Consider the following 21,107-nt stretch of genomic DNA (forward strand, 5'->3'; position numbering starts at 1 on the left):
TTACAAACATCCATGGCACTGATCTGTTATAGAATAGCAGACAATGAACCTAAAGTGCAGTCTCAAGACTTTTGCTCTCTCTGTTCTGACCTGACTCTCCGGCCTTGCCACCAGCAGCACGATTCTCCGGCACTCATCACTAGAGAGCAGGGCCACCGCCGCCTCTCGATCCTGGGCGTCTTCCCCATTTATCTAGAAAACAGATGAAAGTGGCGCATTAGTTTCCATTTCCACAATGCTGCACACAATAAATGGCAAATATCAGCTCATTTATGGTAAATGTATGGACAATGAAGCTCACACAATGGGCTCGTCTTCAGCCCCTCAGTGGTAAGTGCCTTCACTCAATTACGCGCTTACTGTAAGAGCCGTATCGATCCCTGAAGGATGGCGGACATCAGAGGAAGCAGTTATGTTCATAAATGTCCAACCTGCGCCCTGGCAACATACATCTAGCAACACAATTAACCAGCCCCTGACAGGTGACGTTCATCTTTCTCCGCTCAGAGTAATGGAAGTGTCACTCTGAGATAATGGTGCTGGGGGAAGTAGGACCAGCAATACCACAACTGAAATCCGTCATCCTGCACGCTTGCTGTGAGCCAATTAGCGAGCTGCCGCGTTATCTCTCACCGGGCGATGCTCCCGGGCTGCTGTTGCTTGCATTTTCATTTAATCATTTCGTATTTGCGTGTGGGTCTGACTCAGTTGCCCCAAATCACTCTCGGGATATCTTTCAGTGCTTAACTAATCAAACGAAGAACCAGTATCATTGTCATCTACTCCAGCTCCTTTCTCGGATCTATCCGCTTCCCTAAAACAACAAAACTAATGAAATATCCTAAGGCTCATCTCTTAAGTGTACTTAAATAAAATTTTTAAAAATTAACATAAAATAAGAAAAAAAAAATTAAATAAGGATGCTTACTGAAAGAAGCCAAGCTTGAGTAAACTTTCGATTAAAACAAAAGATTCTAGCGGTGTTTGAAATGCACCTTTTTCTTTTTTCTAAGTTCTACAGGGCAAATAAGGTTCCTAAAGTTTGTATTTTAAACTACATTTCATGTTCAAATGTATTTAGCTCTTATTGATACACTTTTTTCTTTGGCTATTTTAAATTTCTTTTATTTTATTGATTGCTCAATTCCATAGAGATGAGATTTTTGATCCATAACACATAATCAAAAATGTGGGAAGAAATTTCAATTGAAGAGGTCAAGTAATTCTGTCTAAAATAAGTATTTATTTCAGAAAGTGTGGCTGCATTGACCATTTTTTTTCAACAATTAATTTAACATCTTTCACTGAGAATTTCTGCTTAAAAGCATGAAGTAGACTCCTGACATTTTCTCCTTGTGGGTCTCTGGGATTCTGGCTGATGCATGAAGACAGACATAATTATCTGAAGACAAGCTCAGGAATCTCAACTGTGGACCACAATAAATGATTATTATTCCTAGACTCATATTTAGCACAAAGAAAGCAGACAGTGATAGTCAAAGGTGGGGGGGGAATCATACAACCTCATGCTGTATTTTCTTACTGTGATCAAATGAATAGCTCCTTAGTTTTTCACTTGTATGTGTGGACAGGAAATTCAGCTTTTATAAAGTACATTCCCCCCCCCTTTTTTTGGCAATTCTCAAATAAAATTCACCAAATTAGAAAATGAAAACTTTGATTCCAAACTGGGGACTAATGACCAAGAAGGATGTGTTATGGGTTTTTTTTTTTTTTTTGGTAAATATGTATCTGAAAATTTTGTACTGAGTCCAAGCCCTTTTTTTCTTCAAATAAACATAAATTGGCAGTGATGGATTCCACTACACCTCCCCCACCTCAATTGCGTGTAGTTTAAAAATAATGATTTCTTTCAGTTTTGAGGGCTTTTATCCATTTCATAGTAATTCTTAGTAGTATATCTGTGATGCATCTATTTGTCTATCAATTGTGGACCTAATCATTCATCTTCCCTCCATTGTAGGCATTGATCCTAAGGAGACTGAGTTGGATGATCTCACACAACTTAACCTTTTCTGTTTGAAATACAATTCTCACTACTACTTTTTCACTTGAGTATATGCATACTTCCAAATTCTTCATCTAAACTTTACTTACCATTAGTCTAAACACTCTTCAGTCATGATAATGTTGTTGTTCATTTCCTCTATTAAAATGCAGATTATAGTGCTTTTCTCAGAGGACTGTTATAGGATTAAAAGAGTTAATATATGTGAACAGTTTAAATAAGTGCCTGTTATACAGAAAGTGCTCAAGCTTGCACATATTACTGTTAATGCTATTGTTGTTATTATTATTACTATGATTATTTATATTTTAATCCCTCAGAAAGACTCTTTTCTTCTAAACAAAGCACATATATTAAAATTCATGTGGGTAGTGGTGGTGGTGGGATGAATTGGGAGATTGGGATTGACATATGGGCACTAATATGTATAAAATGGATAACATAAGAACCTGCTGTATAAAAAATAAAATAAAATTCAAAAAAAAAAATAGAATAAAATTCATGCATAACATTGAAATCCATAGCAGGAAACATGGTTCTAGTTTAAAAGATATCTATCTCGTATATATTTTTAATTTTTAGAGGGCCATCAAGAAACAATATGGCTACATTTGATTTCCTTTATAGTTGGTGTTCTCTCTCCTCTGTGAACTCATACTGACGAAAGCCATGGTCTCCAGTCCTGGCATTATGTTCTTATTTTGGGAGGACAGATCATACATTGTAGAAACAGTTTTACATCCAGAATCATATGTGGAATGAAAGAAATCTGTCACAGAAAACTGGCATTAAAATGTAATCTTTGTTTATTTTTCAAAATAAAGGCCACCTTAGCCACTTGGTTGGTAGATCCCGTTGTACTCGGGACATTAGTTTGATACCCAGATTGATACTGAGGCAAAAAATACAGCCGTAGGTTTCATCAAAGATGCCTTTCAAGGAATGGCAAGACTTGAGGAATGGAATCAGAGAGACCTTTCCACCTTCATTTGCTCTTGTTGCTGAATGATGGCTCATAGCTACAGGATTGCTTGTGGAAAAGCAGCTTGCTGAGCCTGGAAACATCATGCAGACAGAAAGGTGAAGGACCCAGAAACAAGGGGAGAGCATAGATGAGAACTGGAGTCAGCACAATTTAATGGAATACTTCCATTTCAAGAAAAGAGAGGGAAAGAGAGCAAGGAGGAACGTAATATTTAACCTTTGTTATCAATGAGGAAAAACTGCTAGATAATATATCTGTCTCATTTTCTGTGCATGGTATATGCAAATATTAGTTTCAAAATGTATATTTTCTTGGTTTAGGAGAGATTTGTGGCAATTACAAAGAGAAATCAGCCGAAATTCCACTTTAGGCCTAATCTCCTGTACGGGCATATGAGGGTGTGTGTGTGTGTGTGTGTGTAAAACCCTAAAAGTCTAGAAATATATTTATATAGCCTTTTTTGCTTGAATATACCAATTTTTAGGTTTCCTGTACCAGTGTACCATAGGCAGGTAGGCAACTACACTTCTTGGCATTCAACCACCTATAGAATTTCTTATTTGAAAACCCAGGAATCTTAGGCAAGAGAAAAAAAAAATTATTTCAAATGTGCTTATATTTTAGTGTGGAGAGAAAGAAGGTGAGTGAAGAATAGAAATACAGAGGTGAAAAAAACAGAAATAGGGGAAAACAGTTATCCAAAGGGAAGAAAGTAAGAGTAGGAAGAAACGGTAAGGACCAGTTTAAGGCAGAGAAAGAAAGAGAGCTGATTAGAAGTCTTATTGTTCCACTGTTGGAGATTTTGCAGGATTTTGTCAGGAATAATCCTTAGAAACATGACTGACTTTTCTGGCCAACATGAGATTAGATTGCTTACATGGAATAGTATATGCCAAAGAGAACGTGAGACTAGAGCACTCTTTACTTTAGACGGCTGATCACGTATGTCTTTAATTTTTCTCCTGACTCAGCACAGCAATTTTGTAAAAGAATTTCCCCATATTAATTCCTGGGAACACATCTGATACCAGCAGTTTGTGGCAAAAGCACAGCAAATAGAACTGTCAAGCACTTGCAGAGAAAAAACACATGAGAGCTAGAATGTGTTCTCACAAAGGTGGGTCATGGTTTCTCTTCTGCATGACCCCTACCTTCTAACAATATCATGTGATTACCTGTGTGTGTGGTGCCATTAGGTGAGGTTCTCTGACAGGACCGTGGAGCACCACAGTTAGAAAATTTTAGCTACACAATGAAGGCAGGACCATAGAAATACTCTACGTAGGTCACTGTGAACAGGAAATTAAAATCATGATTGCTCTAAAGAGATTCATTTAAATCAAAGCCAGCCAGGAAACTTAAAGGATGAGAAGAAATCCTCTCTTTCTCCCACTCTCATCTCCCTGGGAAAGGAGTCATTAATTGTTCATTACAGGGTATCCCATAATCTCCTCACCAGCCACACGGGAGCTATTCGTCTATCGGTACAATTTTGTCACAGTTTTCTTTTATATAATTTTACTATCACCCTCAAGATTCTTTGTTTCCTGTGTGTGCAGATAGAATTGAATTCTAGGCTTTTTAATGTGACAGGTATTTATTCATTAGATGTGACATATTTGTCACTAAACATAAACTAATCAGGCAAACCACAGCACTTTATCAATCCTGCTGTTGTTTTTTCAATGAATCAAGTCCATTAAGGAATGCCTTATTATCCAGAAAATATCTTATCTGAAAACTTTACCTGCCCACGATAGAGCCAAGAATAAGGAAGTGTCAAAATACACAGTATGCATCTGTGGAAGCACATGTACTTTATTTCTATCAAACTCTACCCACAGAACTAATAGACACCATTTTACTAACTGTATTTGTGTATCTAGCCTATGGGAGGTGGTGACCTGGAAACTAGGAAGGGAGCCAGTGAGTGCACAGTAGTGGGTATGGGGCGTGGTGAGTAGATGGTGAGAGGAAGAAGTGACAGATGGAAACAGCAAGGGGAAAATGACAAAACATAGACCCAATGCATCAGAAAAAGTAGCCAGCTAGGGTCATCTAATATCAGGGCACACAATCTTACAGCTCTTTCAGCCATTGAGCATTTTACTCTATTATATATAGCACTGCATGGTGATTGCTGGGTGTGACGTGACCCTGAGCATCAAAGGAAGGTTACATTCTTTTCAGTATATTTAATTGGAGATGTTAACAAAGTAAACAACACATTTAAAATGATTTCTAAATCAAAAACTCAATGAAATATTTTTGAAGCTTTCATTATCTGGATGACACACGAAGATGGTACCCCTTTTTATTAACGAGGATGTATAAGTAAAGCTTTACTGCAGATTTTATTCTTCCATTTATCCTATCACTCTCTCTACTGAATACCCGTGTTTCATTCACTCGTTTACTCACACGAGTGTGAGAAAAACATTGAAAGTATTGTAGCAAGTCTTGGTTTCTTGATTCACTTTTCCTGCCCCTGAGTTATCCAGTGATAGACACATCCCATTTTGTTTAACTACAGGTCATCACTTAGGGAGCTCATTAAAGTAGGAATTATGTATTCTTCAAGTTTTCTGAAGACTAGTGGGACCATAACCTCTAATTCATACTTTTATTCTTTCCTCATTGGAGCCTTAGTAGAGGGTCCTTGATGAAAAAGGAGTTCTGTGGCCTCTCGCTAGAGAAGGGAAGGGGTATGGAGAAGTGGTGTGATTCAGTGAGTACCCCCACTAAAGAAAGGAAAGAAGACCAGCAGAAGTCTGGGCAGAATAGCCCTCGTGTGGTACAACTTTCTCATGACAACGTCGCATTGTACTGTAATCATCTGTGTAAGCAGCTGTCTTCCTAAATACACAGGGAATGCCCCAAAGGCTTCCATGGCATCTTGTCTATTTTTAAAGCCCTGCTTCCAGGTAGAGTGTTGAATCCAAATGTATTAAATTGAAAGAAACATTCGTTAGGGGTTCATATCTAGGAAGGAGAAATGGGAACAACAGATCTCTCATAACAATTAAAACTTTTGCAGAATGTTTTAACAGTTTGTAACTTCTTCAATTTGTCATTTGAGTCCTCCTTCCTGTCTTGCAGTTGTTATCTGTAGTGAAACTCAACCCCCAAGGACCTCTGTTCTTATTTTGGGTTAAACTGGACATAAAAGCTGGGGCGCTGTGTGTCTTCCTCCAGCCACCCTTTTTGAGAAAGGACTAAGAAGGGATAACGCAGGTCAAGGGAGATTTAGGACAGAAACTTTGGCTTTTGCAGTTTTTCCTGGTTGGGCCGGGAACTCTTTCCAGTCTACACACCCCCTATAAGGTGCTTACCATCTCTATTTTTAAACTGAAATTCAGTCAGCCTCTATGTTTTCATATTCCGTCCTCCACATGTCCCCAGCAACTCATTTATAAATAATTAAGACTTCTTCAGACTTCTAAACTTCCATAGTAATGGAACACTGGGATCCCTGTTTACCTAATTTATTGTGGAAAAGGCAGCAATAACTGCTGCTGATGCTAGTAACAACAGCAGTTAATGCTCATTACTCACCATGCACTGTCTGCTAAGCACATCACATGCTTAATCATATCTAACCTTTGCAGCAATATATTTTACTATTACCATTCTTTAAGATGAGGAAACAGGCTTACAATGAGAGGTTAAGTAAAGTGCCCAAGTAAGTGATGGAGCTGGAAGCTGAAGTTGAGGTATCTGAGTCCAGAGATTATGTCTTACTCACTAATTATTAGCTAATAATCCTTATTAAATGGCACTATCCTTATTTTTAAAAAGGTTTAAATGATCACTTTTAGTTTTTTAGATGTTACTATCCAGAAACAAACACAAATTATTTTCTCTAACATTTTTCAAGGAACAAAATAAAATTAAAACTATTGGACAGATAGTAGGAAATTAAAGGAAATAACCACCCCACATACTTGCAAAATACGATCCCCTTCTCGAATCCGGCCATCTTTGGCAGCAATGCTGTTTGGATCTACCTGTAAGGGAGAGGACACACAGCTTCAACTGGATATGCAATATCCTCCCAGGAACTTAAAAATATGGTTTTAAAAAATATTTTTAAAAACATATTTCAAGTTTTTCTATTGATTTATAGAGTGCATGCCAAATTTTTCTTCTGTCAACTGATTCTAAAAATGTAAATGAACTATTTTAGAATTAATTACAATAAAATTAAAGAGTACTAGAGCATGTTAAAAAAAAAAAAAGAATATTCACAGGAATAAAAATAGCCACCTCCCAGCAAGGCAAAATTCACAATGTTTGGCATCCAGTCAAGGATTACTAGACATACAAAGAAGCAGGAAAATATGACCCTTGATGAGGATTGAATCAATAAAAGAAAACTAAACTAGAACTTACACAGCTGTCAGATTAGCAGTCAATGACATTAAAAGAGTTATTATAGGAGATATGGGGATATATGTATATGTATAGCTGATTCACTTTGTTATAAAGCAGAAACGAACATACCATTTGTAAAGCAATTATACTCCAATAAAGATTTTTTTTTTAAAAAAAAAGAGTACTAGAGCACATCTTGATTTGTGGACCACTTTTCTCTCCCTGCCTCTCTTTGTTTCTTCCTTCCTTTTATCCTTTCTCCCCTTTTTATTTTATTTTATTTATTTATTTTTATATCTGTTCACTCATTTCTGTATCCCAACTGTCAGACATGGTCTTCAGCTGACATGATCCTCAGCTGATGTTAATATTAGGACCCAGGAAATTTACTTTCTGCTAGGGTGATTTTTAAATCCTGTCTTAGCTGTCTGAGAAAACCTGATAGCTATACCCTAAGTCCAAACTTATTAAAGGGATTTCTGTGTTATGAGCACATTAAGTTATAAAGAGATTTATAATCTATGTAGCTCAAGAAATGAAAAAAATCCTATCCATGTAGATTATTACTAGACACTACTTTACATATAGGGTGAAGTATATTAACTGTCACTTATTTTAGAATAAATAGATATTTAAAGCTCTATTAATAGTTTATCAACATTTTAATGGACCAAACTTGAGTGATGACTTACTGTTCACTGGGGGTAATTCCATCTATCACATTTCACAGGAAGGCTTCAAACAATTTATTGGAGCTTATTCTAGCAAAGCCTTTTTTTTTTTTTTTCCTTTTTAAAGCAAAGTATTTCAAGTGTAGGGTAAGGTTGATCCATCCTATCCAGATGTTAGATATTACTTTTTAATTAGGTGGTGCCAGTCAATAAATGAGTTTTAAGTGATCAATCAAGAACAAAAGACACTATAATTACATGTAAGAGGTATAGGGAAACATTTTTTCCAAGTAATTTTGTTCTGTTCCTGTGGCTTTTTTATTATCCCTGAAAAGTAAAATTCCAAAGTTGACATGCTTAAATAGTAAACAGAGACTCACTTGAAGGAAATAAGGGATGATTAATCAATTGTATCCTATTTACAAGACATTCACAACTAAAACTTTGTCTTCAGAACAGTAATCAAACTAATATTAAAATTCTGCATTTGTACCTCCATACATACTACAAAAGATAATGCTGCAGGTGTTTCCTTATACTTCCTCACCATAAGCAGAGGGGTTATCATAGTTGTTTATTTAAAAGAAGTATATAAGTGAAGTATTCTCTGGAGATTTTTCCATAGTGAGAGCCAGTCAGTAGATTCTTTGGTAAACTGATACATTTATAGAGCTGAGTAGTTTTCTAAGTTCATTAATTATATTATCTCTGCCAGAGTCTAAACATCTCTATAAAAGTAATGTGATAAGCATTATCGTACTAAGTTTCTAGGTGAGGAAGCCGAAGCGCAGTAAGTTACGTAATGTTTTCAAAGTCATGGCCAAGAAACTTTGGAACAGCACAGAACAGCAATTAGTGTTTAGTTTGGGTTCATACACATACATATATACGTACATGGTTTCACACACATATATGTGTGTACATACATATATGCAGGAGTTAGATAACATATCTATATATACTTGTATATGCATATATGTGTTTGCATGTATATGTGTAATTATAAATATGTTTGTATGTGTATATGTATATATATCTCACACACACATAATACCTTACTACTTCTCATAAAATGATTCTTTCGGGAGTTTCAAAAAATCACCTATAATAATAAATTTTGCTTCACATTTTTTCAAAGTTATTAACACTGAGGGTATTTCACATTTACGTACCTCACTTTTTTTAATTGAAGTATAGTTGATTTACAATGTTGTGTTAGTTTCTGGTGTACAACAAAGTGATTCAGATATACATGTATGTACATATTCTTTTCCATTGTGGCTTATTACAGGATATTGAATACAGTTCCCTGGGTAAGTACCTCACTTCTTGAAAGTGATTATGGGGCTGAATAAAACAAACCAATGGATGCACTTCTTGGATATGATATTTAAATTTATCAATTCTGTCAGCAGAGTAAAATATCTGATTATTGTGAATATTAGATTTAAAAGTCAATGCTATTGTTAACAGGACAGTTAAAAGACACAGCGGGAACAGAAGGACAAATGTTTGCTGATCAAAAACTTTGCTCGACTTCCTGCGTACTTAAGGGACTTTATTCAGATTTAGACAATGTTACAATTTTTGCACTTCTCCTTACTGGGATTCTGTGGTGAAAGCATCCACATTAAATAGGCTGATAATAATTCCACTACTTGGGCAACATAATTTACTTTCCTAATTGAAAGTGACAACTACTGGCACATTGCCAATTCTTCCCATTCCAGCCTCCCAAGGATTTTCTCATCATGAGTCATTTCACTCCACTGCTCGCTGTCTGCCTCCTCTAACCTCTCCTCCATGGCATTTCTCACCTCGCTGACATAAATGCCGGTGTCTTCTTCATCATCCGTTCGGTAACAGACTGTCAGGCCCAGCTTCTCTTGACTGTTAACACGACACAACTCGACCTCCTGAGAGAAAAACACACACAGAACGACATTTATCTCAGAGAGAAATCAAATCCCGCAGCAGGATGGAGAACTCACTGATATTCTTTAGGCCATCCTGGGAAGTCTTCATAATCATTGCCCAACATCTGAAATTAACCCATGTTACCAGAATCCTCACAATTTACTCTCAACATGTATATCTGTATATTCAGGCCAGTGTTTTAACTTTTCATTGTAAAGTTGGAGATGTGCAGTTTTTTTATATTAAATCATAAAACTTTACAAAACCACAAATGAAGTTTAAATAAAATATGTATAAATCAAAAATATGGAATCAAGAAAATATTTGAGAATGTTAAAGTAGGTAGCAAAATGTTTATGAAACTACTGTGTTTTTATTTGTATTTTAATAAAACAAAATTAAGTTCAAATAAAAAAAGACTAAACTGTACATCAATACTTCTTTTGAGTTCTATACAACATTATAATAAGCAAGAGTTCTGTGTAGCTCAGGCCAAGGTTTTCTATTACCTTGTAGCAGCTTTCACCCTTGGAAAGAAATAGGTTCATCCAGGCTGTAGGGAGAGACATCAACAGTCATATGGGCAGAGGCAATGATTCAAAAATGTAGCAGTAAATGAACAAGGAAACACATCTACTGCAACACATGGCTAAGGGGCTTAAAATGTCAGTGCTTAGGTAATGTATATTGAATCTATTTCTTGATTTATATTCAGTAAAATAATAGTAAATTTCAGTGTATTTCATTTTTATATAATAAAATAGACTTGTACTACTCTCAGAAGCAGATGACTTTTAGAATAAATTGCATAATTCCAAGCACTGAAACACAAATTGGTGCTCTCATCATGGAGAACGTGTTCCTATTGGATGGAGGTTATAAGGCCCTTTAGTAAAGAATCAGATGAGGAAGAACAGAATAAATTTAAATTGGAAATGAAATCTAGACCATCTTTCTAAAACTCAGGCTTTGTGGGAGTTATTTGTCTGTCTTGCTTAATGCTCTCTCTCTAGTGCCTGGAACAGGGGACTGTTCAGTGTGGGGACTCAGTTAATGTTGGTTGAAGGGTGATGGCTTTTATTTCAAAATATATCCTAGTGTTTATAACTTTTTGTAAAACAATAATTAAATAATATTTCCTCTTTAACTGGAGGTAGATTTTGTGTGTGTGTGCACACACGCGCACGTGTGTATGAATGAAGGGAATAAAGTTTGTTAATAAAGTATCCATTTAACTGTATATGATCTGAAATAGTTACCAGGACTAAATAAAGAGAAACTCACTTAATTTCAAACTAGAGGATATTTTCCTGTACACTATGCTACATTTGAAGAAGTATCTTCCCTTTTAACTTTGTATTTCAGTGAAGGTCTTGTCATTGGAAAATAACCATTTATTTTGGTGACGTACTATAAACCAAAGGTAAATCCTTAACAAGGATACACTGTCATAAGCTCCAGTGACCAATAATTTCACAGCTAATAGCAAATAAAAGAAAATTTAAATCTTCTATCCTGAGACATGTACTGCAAATTGGTGAAGTACATGAAACCATGAAGAATGCTGACTTTACACCTGGTAGACAAAGATACTCTAAATTACACTACAGAGCTTAAAAAGGGCATGGTGTATGTTGAACAAGAAGAAAAAAAGTCTTTTCACCTAGAGGAAGAATAGCAAACAGTGACATGTTTTGGCACCAGAAGCAAAAAGTATACACCAATCAAGGGCATTTTCAAAATTGGCAACAATTAATGCCTCTAGAGGGAAAGAATACTTGACTAAAACTGTAACATTAGGAAGGAATTATAGCAACAAAAGAGCTTCGATTACAGCAATGAAGTATACAGTTAAGGAGTAAAGAAGCTTGTGATTCCTAAGAGGCCTACAAGGAAACCTAAACATCCCATACAAAATTGAAAGTGAGACCTTTAAATTAAAGCAAATGATCTGTATTCGGAGCTGAAATCCATTGACTTTCGATGTCCTTCCAATAGCACTGGAGAAAACACCCCATCCTGTGGGAAGTTGTTTCCAGAGGGAAGCATTCCTTTCGTGAGTGTTTTCTCTACACTCTCCATGCTGTACTATGGTTTGGTGTTTGTTTAGAAGATGCATATGTAAATATTTTGTGGTACAATGGAACCAATCTATTAAAATAAAAAGGGTAGAACCACCCATACAACACCAATATCACCAAGAATCACGGGGAAACAGAAATCTGAGATCCTGAGGTCAAAATAACTCTTCAATCTTGTCATCTTATTGAACCTAAGCAAAACTGTGAAGCAGGTCTCAAAGTTACCCACAGCATCTTTTTTTTCAACATCACCCCCTCCCCCTTTTAAGATACTGGGCATCCTCCTACTATTTATTTTGCTTCCTGGATTTCCTAAGGCTGCCAACCTAGGAAGCCATTGGGATTTCAGGCTTGCCATCCTAATTATCTCCTAGAAAAACCTGGTATTTGGTGTAGTCTTCCATTCTCTCACAAGTAGCTCTTGAGATATAAAGATAATTGATAAATAAATGTTTCTTAAAGGGATCATCATTAGTAATTATTTAAAATGTGGCCCCATCCAGGGTTTGGTTCACACCAATAAAGATTGAAAATACAATTTTTATTACAAGCCTTAGTTCAAAGGACTGAACTTATGGAAGTAAGTAAGATTCCAAGCTCCAGAGGAGGCGCAAGTGAGATTTCTCGGATCCCACAAACCACCGAGCACCAGCCCCAAGTGCGGACTTGCAATTCTTTCTTTGGTTGAGAATGTTTCAGATACTACAGATTTCATATTGGTACACAAAAGCATACATTTTAGAATCAAAGTTTCTTTAATTCTATGACAAAATAACTTATAAGCAGCTACCTGTTGACAATTTTGTTTGTATGAGGTAAAGGAGGCTTTGTAAAGGCTACTTATCTGCAAAGCATCCTCTAGCCCACGTTTAACTTAGTATTCCCTTCACACAAGTGCACACAAGCCTCTGACTTCTGAAGAAATAACCTTCTGGTAATAGAGAATGTTTTCCCTAACAACTTTCATACCTTTCCCTCTGTCACGAGGAAGCTGTTTGATGAAAAACATAAAAGTGAAATGCTACCTCTGTACATTTTCTCCGTGGAGACAATGCTTGGGTATCTACAAGTCAAAGGCAAGCCCGCACGGATGGCACTGCTAACCATCCATAAGTCATTTGTGACTGCAGTGGAAGAATCACTTCATATACCCGATGAAACCACGTTCATTTTGGCTTAATGTGCTTTAAGATGCTATGTTCTGGGACTATGTACAGTCCCTTAGAAAAATCAAATCACAGTATCTAATCCTGTGAGAAACTGATTATTGAGATTGAGAGTGGAGTAGGAGATTAAAGTTAGTAAAGTTTGTTGTGAGATATCCTTCAAATTATAGACAGAATGGGATTTTACATAAATTGGTTGCACTACAGTGCTGTGAATATTTTATATATTTTTTTATGATTGGGTCTAAGGTGGAACAAGGAACTTAAAAAGAAAATAAAACACACTTTTGCTTTTTAGATGGAATTCTCTTGCTGGAAGAAGAACTGAGGCTTGAAGCTGCCTGCAATGGTTTTTTAAGCAAATTGTTTCCACGCTCTAAAGAGCTCTTGAGGCCCATGGCATGAGTGAGAAAATTCAGAGGCAATCAGTCTACGCAAGTCAGAATGAAAAACAGGGCTAAACAAGATGGTCACTGATATCAACTGATAATCCCGAGAGAGGGGTCTATTGTGTCCATATCTTTCTTTTAATTTTATTTGTTGTTTGGTTTTTATTCATCAGACAACATAGCCATTACTACACAAGCTTAGTATTAATCATATATCATTGTCTTAAATTTTGTAATGTTGATTAGTAACTAGTGAAATACCATGCTTAGTTGTTCCAACAAAACCTTTATTAAAAATGAATTAAGTAGGAAATATGAAAACTTTAACCCTCACAGCTAAGAGAAGCCTAGATACTCTACTGTGAAAATATTGCTTCAATTCCCTCTCTTCTGGATAGTGGAAATCAGGTATAAAACTCAGCAAAAAATAAACGACAAAACTCCTGCAATACCCAAATTGCTATGACTACAACATTTCAGGCTTGGACACCCCAACTCCAAACATTCAAAACAAGTTACTGCAACTAATAAATAAATTACATTTTATAGAGACATTAGGGTAAAAGCGAAAGCACGTGGTCCTGTCTTTACACTAACACCCCTAACCTCATCTCCTCACTCAACCACTTTCCCTTTTCAATGATATTGTTGTGAAATACAGGCAGTGTTTAATCCTATCCTATTCTTAGCGACTTTCTCTTTCTGAATCCTTTGAGAAATAAAACTGCCACATTTTTCTAGATCCAGGTTGTCTGCTTCTCACTGTGGACTCTGAATTGCCTTAGGAAGTCTTAAATTACCCATTTGAGGTTTGTGGAAATGTAATCAATTTTACAGCCTAACAAAGAAAAAGATGTTAATTTTGTTTATACTTTTAACTGGGGAAGGGAATGGATTCAGGAGGCCAGTAATTAAGAGTCCATGTCAGGAATAGAAATGGGAAACTTAAAATCAAGGTGAGTGTGACAAGTGGTTTGTATTTTGTATGGTTACTTCTGCTGTGTCAACTAGAGAATCAGGCCAGCGGCATGGGCACCTGCCCTTTAATGGGCTTTCACTCAGTCCTGCTCTGTCTATACCAAAGAGCAAAGGCAGGGCAGGAAACCAGAAAAACGTGCTGTTTGCATCAGACATGTTTTTTTCTTCCTTCCTATTTTGATATTGTATCTTTTGAGAAAGTGCACTTGTTTTTAAGTATTAGGATCATGTGGTTTACCTTTGTAAGAATCCAGAAATTCAGGGTTTTTCACAGTTGACTCTTGAGATTTGAACAAAACATAAAATAATCATTTATTAGCTTACAAGTGGCACTGCTAAACATCCACAATCATCTGTGTCTAGATTTTGTGATTTATATGTTAGTTGTGGGCAGGTCTACATCAATATAATTCAACATGTCATAGCAATGTACAGAAAAGACTACTCACAAAATGTCATTTTCATAGTTGCTTTACTTCTAAAATATCCACTTTAAGCACTCCATGGTCTGATCAGCTTCCATTCCCACTCCACCATTTGTGCTCTCTCACTGGACCCTGAACCTGTTGACCCTTCCACTTTTCACTATCAATAATTCCCTCACACCCTCCCCTCTCTCCTTGCCCAGCTTGGAGCTGCAGTTAGTCACGATACTCATAAAAATCTACGTCCTTGCTGTTCTCTGCCTTCACCGTATCACCCAGCAAAGGTCAATCACTGCCAAGCCCAACTATTCACTTCCTTGTGTTCCCACCTAAGCAGCTGTATGGTCCTGGAGGAAAAGACACAGCCATGCTAACTACACGGACTGCTTTCACTGTAAACACATTCCCACAAACCTCAGACGGGCCATCAACACTGCCTGACAATCGCACATGCTTCCCTAGTCAAGCTGCTCCACTTTCCTCAATTTTCAGACACAACCTGCCCACTCTCAGTTGATGACCTCCCCTCAGAACTCATTGGATGCTAAGACATTCTTATTACCTCAACTTTCTGCTCTCCCAGATGAGTATTTCACACCCCTTTTCTCTGCAACTCTGCTAGGGTGCCTTCTCTCTCTTCACTCGTAGCCAATCATTCTATTCCACACTTGGAGAAAAAAGAAGCCATGAAATGGAAACCACTGTATCTTCCCTCCACTCAGCATATTAATCTAAGTTTATCTGTATCCACCCTGTAGGCAATAATTCTGTTACAGTGGAAGAAAGATCACCAATTCTATCAAAGACCAATTCTTCCACTTGGTAAACCATTCCTTTTTTTTCTTTTCAATTTTTTTTCCTCCTGGAATTATTCCTTCTCTTTCTCCTGCATTATCAATTTCTCTTTCCCTATGAGATCATTCCCATTGCCAGACACACACACACAAAGGAACAATATCATCCTTATGGGACGGGGAGGGAGGAAACCCCACAAAGATGATGGTCAGCTATAGGTTGAGGGCTGCTGGAAGAATCAAATAAAAATGCCTTGGAAAACATAATGGAATTGACTTGGTGCTTACCAAGGCCAAATTTCCGAGCAGAGAACACTGACCGTGCAAAGGCACAGAGATAGGGAACAACATATCATGTTAGAGGAGCCTTAAGTAATTAATGTGTGTGAAGCTAAGGGTTGAAGATTGGAGTGGGTGAGTGGACATGATGAAGAATAAAACTGGAGAAGTGGCAAGATCATAGAAGAATGACTGAACTATACTGAATAATTTGGACTCTGTAAAAAAGTAAAGAAGACTCACGGAAAGGGAAATAGCATAGTCTGATTTACAGTTTGGAAAATGGCTTCAACAGTAGCATGGAGGGTGAGTTGGAGGGGTTAAGAGATGGAGAGACAGTTTGGGAATGTTACCAGTTCATGCAAGAGAAGGTAGGAGCTTGAATGTAAACCGTGTCATATAAGTCCTTAAACAACGTTACTATTATTTCTACTTTATTGATGAAGAAAATGAGGCATAGAGATAAGTAACTTGCCCAGAGTCACACAGCCAAGTCAGAAGCAGAGCTGCGATTCAAGGCCTAACTAAAGGACTCATCTTGAATTCTCAACAGCTCCTTGCTCTGGTTCCAGTTACAGCTCTTTCTCATTTTTCAGTTTTCAGCTTAAGTAATATCCTGGATAGGATCCCTCTCCATCACTCTTTCTGAAGCAGGGTCTCCAAAATTTTCTACAGAAATTTCACCAATGCTTAGTAACTTCTTGACAACTATGATTATTTATTCTTTTTTATTATCAAATTTGTATTTTATTAAGTTGCTTATTTTTATTGTTGGTTTCCTTTACTATTCTTTAAGCAGATATTTTCTGTTATGTTTATTATATCCCACAAGCCTTAGATATGAAAGAAGGAAACTCAGCTCTTGAGGACAGTGCCATGCCGTCTTCTTTACATTCCTAATACCAGCAGAATTTGGGGATTTATGAGAAGCCCCCCAGGCATCTGCTGGATGAGTTAACTACTATAGTGAAGTTGGATTTAGGCTATAATTGCTTTGGCTATGTTTGTACCTCAGTATAATCGTATTAGATTAAGTAGAATAGATTCAGAAAGCTGTTCAAACAATAAATGTGACTGACTCTCTTATAATTTCTGCCAACAAGATAATTAATCACAGTGAACTAGAAAAATCAAGCCAAATTAACTATAAAGTACTCATTCTAAGAATTCTTCTAGCACGTTTAGTTTTTATTCACTTTATTCACCTGACACTTTTGTAGCACCTGCTATGTGCCAAGGCCCTCATTTAGCACAGGAAACTTTTAGGTACCAACCATTGTGATAAATGTTTTGGGAATACTGTCACATTTAGTTTTATAAAAATATGACAGGCTAATATAGTGTATCACAGTTATTTACGGTCTAACCAGCGTTCATTCTCTCTCTTTTCGAAAGCATGACCCTAAATTTCTTGTGCAGAATCACACCTTCTTCTTTCCTTGTCTATATGTCTGTTCAACACTGTTTTCAGCTTTAGGGGCAGTCATGTGACCTAGATATCAGCCAATGATTGTATTTTATTTCCTTAGCTGTAGTGATCATTTCAAGGATGGATATTTGATACGGTTCAAGCCCATAAATATCAGGCCTGAGAGTTTTGTTGAAACTATTGAGAAAAGAACACTTGCCTTCCCTGGTGTACTTGAACCTGCAAGACTATAGAAGCAGCTCAAATCTTCATCTTCCCACAATATATAGAGCCTGGGGGTAAATGCAACAAAGAGGAGATAAAAGCCAAAAGATGGAGAAAGACTAAAATTTAGTGGCATTGTTTGAGCCCCTGCATCAAGTTATACCTGAAATCATAAACTTCTGGAATTTTCAATTCAGAAAGTCAATACATCTTCCTTTTCTCCGTAAGTATTTGTTTTGAGTCTTCTGTTTTTTGGATCAGAGTCCCAATTGATTTTGGTAGATAGTATAAATTTCATTTTATAGATAAAACAATTCAGGCCCAGCATTAAGTAATTCACCTAAGGTTACTTAGCAACTATTTGTCTGAGTCAGAAATTGAATATAGTCTTTTGTTTTTTCTTGCTTTTACTCCAAAGCTTGTTTTTTCACTCAATACACTCTTCTAGTCCAACGATGATTTAAGACCTCATTATTAGACTGAGGCTTAAACACTTAAAGAACTCAGAAAAGTGCAATGGGCTACATGGTAGAAAATAGATGAGTCAAGGGATGAACCAAAAGAGGGAAAGTTCCAGAGAGAAGCTACTTTCACGCAGTGGGTAAGAAGTTCATTGCAGCTATAGCAAAGGGTTGCTGAGGGGAGTATTAAGAGATGATGCTAGAGAGGTGAGTTAGGACCAAAGTCTAAAAGATCTCATAACCAAAGTCCTGGGCAGAAAAGGGAGAGACAGATCAATATGCAAAATTTGGGGCATTCCAGCTTCTATAAACTACAAAGAGTTATGAAACTAGGACTACTGAGAGAAAGCAAGGACTTGATTTTCTGATATTCAACTGAGGCAGAAGCATAAATTTCTTCTATTTTATTTTTAATATTGATTAAATTTTAAGAAAATTAATATAATCATAAGTTACTTCATAGGATTACTTGGAAGGAAATTTTAGACACAATTTAACTTGTCCTCCAACTTTTATCAATAGAAATGACTTTCCCACATTTACCTGGTAATTTAGTGGCAGAGCTAAGATAGAAGCCAAGTCTCCTGACTTTCATTCAATCGCTCTTTTTTACTGTTATCTCATTGATTCTCATATTATTCTTTACGTAATTCTCACCTGGGATGGTCCTTTGGGGTGTGCAGGGAGGAGAGTGTGATGGGAATGGGAAAATCACTGCAGGAAATGAGAGCAGCTGATGGAAGTGGGTTACCTAGGTGAAATGTGTGGAAGCAGGAACAAGGTTGACAAGTGACGTTAGCTGTAAGGTAAACTGAATCAGGGTGATGACACAGGACTCAAGGAGAAAAGGGCTTGAGTTGACATCTTTTTTAAACTATTCTTTCAACCCTTTGTGTCTATAGTAGACTGAAAAAGAAGAAATAGCACACTAAATTTTATATAAAAGTATTGTCCATTCTCTGAGAGGCTCAAACACCTATTGTCATTCTCATAGTACTGCATTTCACCTGGTCCTGCTGTCTTTATTGTATCTCTACTCCTGCCATTTGTAAGCTCTCTTCTCTTTGAATTAAGTAAACTAGCTTTTTCAAAAGAAAGTGTTAACAGCATTTCTTTGATATTGGTCATGTGCATTCTGAAGAGTAAATAGTCGAAAATGACAGGGTGACCCTTTGTGCCCTGGTAGTCCTTGATTCAGTGATTGTAATTCTTGGTTCCATTCACTGTCATGCTTTTGAGCTTGGCCATGTTTTCCATAAAGGAGATCAGCTAAAGAGATACCATTTACTATTTGGGGTGCTGTTTTAAAGTAAAAACAAAATCATTTTGAAAAGCAGACATTTACTTGAGAAAGAAAAATACCTTTTACTTAAATATAAGACAACCTATAGCTACTCTGGGTGGCAGAGTGAGCATAGTAGAGGAATAAAAGTAAGATCTACACATTCGCAAGATGATCCTCAGGAGCACCTACAAGGGGATTGAGTAAACTAGGACTGAAATAGGTTATAAATATTAACACTGGGTGACAGAGTTATCCCTGCTTTATCTAAGAGAAAACAATGTCATTTGGAAGCTAACCTTTTGGAATATTGGAAGCCCTGTTAAATATTTGGCACAGAAGTTGATATACTGCCTATCCCTTGACAGGTAGGATATATAGATAAGGACAAAGCGGCAAAGAAGGCAGAATGAAGAGCTACAGGGCTGTGGTCTAAGATAAACCCAAGAAGGAATATATTTATGTTTGGTGGCTAGGATTAAAAGACTGCTCCAAAGGGCCCAGAGTTTAGTAGAGATGGTAGATTTACTGTGAACCAAAGTTAAAGGAAGGAAAGAATCTGGGGCATGATAGCAAAAACTACATTTTTGAACTTGAATGGAGATAGTAATCTAAAGTTATCAGATAATATTCCATTTGTCATGCTCCATTTGGGTCAATACGTTGATATGCAATGGAAATTGTTTTTTTGCACTAAAAATAGTGCAAACCCACTGTGTTTTTCATAGGTAGGAAAATTAGGTGTAAAACTTACACAGAAACTACAAAGATTTTACATTGTAAAACATTACGTAGAATAAACTTGTGTTCCTGGAAGTGGATCAGAGGAAGAAGTCTTTTATGTTATTATATTTTTATACCTAATATTTAAGACCTTGTTGAAAATATGATCAAATAATGAATTAAATTTTCTTCTAACTACAAAAATCCAAAATATCATCTGCCTTACCATGATCATTCAAAAATATGGTATTTTATTCAAGCATCTCATGGTCAGTAAGTAACTTGTTCCACAAGATTCGTTATGAAAAGATGTTTGGTGTCCCACATCTCCAGATTAGTACCACAGTGTATAATAATAAATTTCTTTGTAAATACATAGTGATTAATTGTAGGTAACAGGCTGATCCTGAATTCATGCATTATTTCATATTTTGTAGGTTCTATGTTTTGCCACTGGTCATTATCCAAAGTGTTCAAAGAACTCATCTGATAGCACAGATTCTAGATTTTTCCTTTTCTATCCCTTCTTTACGGAGTCAGCTCTCCTAGTTATTTTTTAAGGCTGGTCTGTTTTGATACATGAAATGCACTGCATCTTTATTGTACTGGCAATAAAATTCTAATAACATGCATTAAAACCAATTAGTAGACCTGAATATCTCCGGATCTAATGAATGAGAAAAGGAGGGCCTACATTTATCTATTTCAGATATTATACATTGAATTCTAGACTGGGAGACGCCCGTGTCTCTGTTGACACAACAGAAATTTGTCAATCCTTTTCAGAACTTCTCTTTATTTGAAAAGCATTTAGGAAGTTTTCCAGCATATGTTATTAAGGAAACATAAAAGGAAGATTAACAAAGCAGAAGAAGAGGAGAAATAAATAAACCTGTTGACAAAATGAACTTTATTTCCAT

The 21,107-nt window shown here is 36.5% G+C and overlaps 1 protein-coding gene across 1 annotated transcript in view; it reads right to left on the reverse strand.

Moving 5' to 3' along the window:
• Positions 1–21,107, reverse strand: part of PDZRN4 (PDZ domain containing ring finger 4) — a 371,850-nt gene that overhangs the window by 11,916 nt on the left and 338,827 nt on the right. The window contains exons 6-8 of the mRNA XM_019934147.2: positions 9,877–9,975; positions 6,959–7,021; positions 91–192 (exon numbers count right to left, since the gene is read on the reverse strand). Of these exons, the coding sequence (XP_019789706.1) occupies positions 91–192; positions 6,959–7,021; positions 9,877–9,975 (264 nt within the window). The remainder of the gene's footprint in view (positions 1–90; positions 193–6,958; positions 7,022–9,876; positions 9,976–21,107) is intronic.

This window comes from Tursiops truncatus, chromosome 11, assembly GCF_011762595.2.
Source record: "Tursiops truncatus isolate mTurTru1 chromosome 11, mTurTru1.mat.Y, whole genome shotgun sequence".
Lineage (NCBI taxonomy): Eukaryota > Metazoa > Chordata > Mammalia > Artiodactyla > Delphinidae > Tursiops > Tursiops truncatus.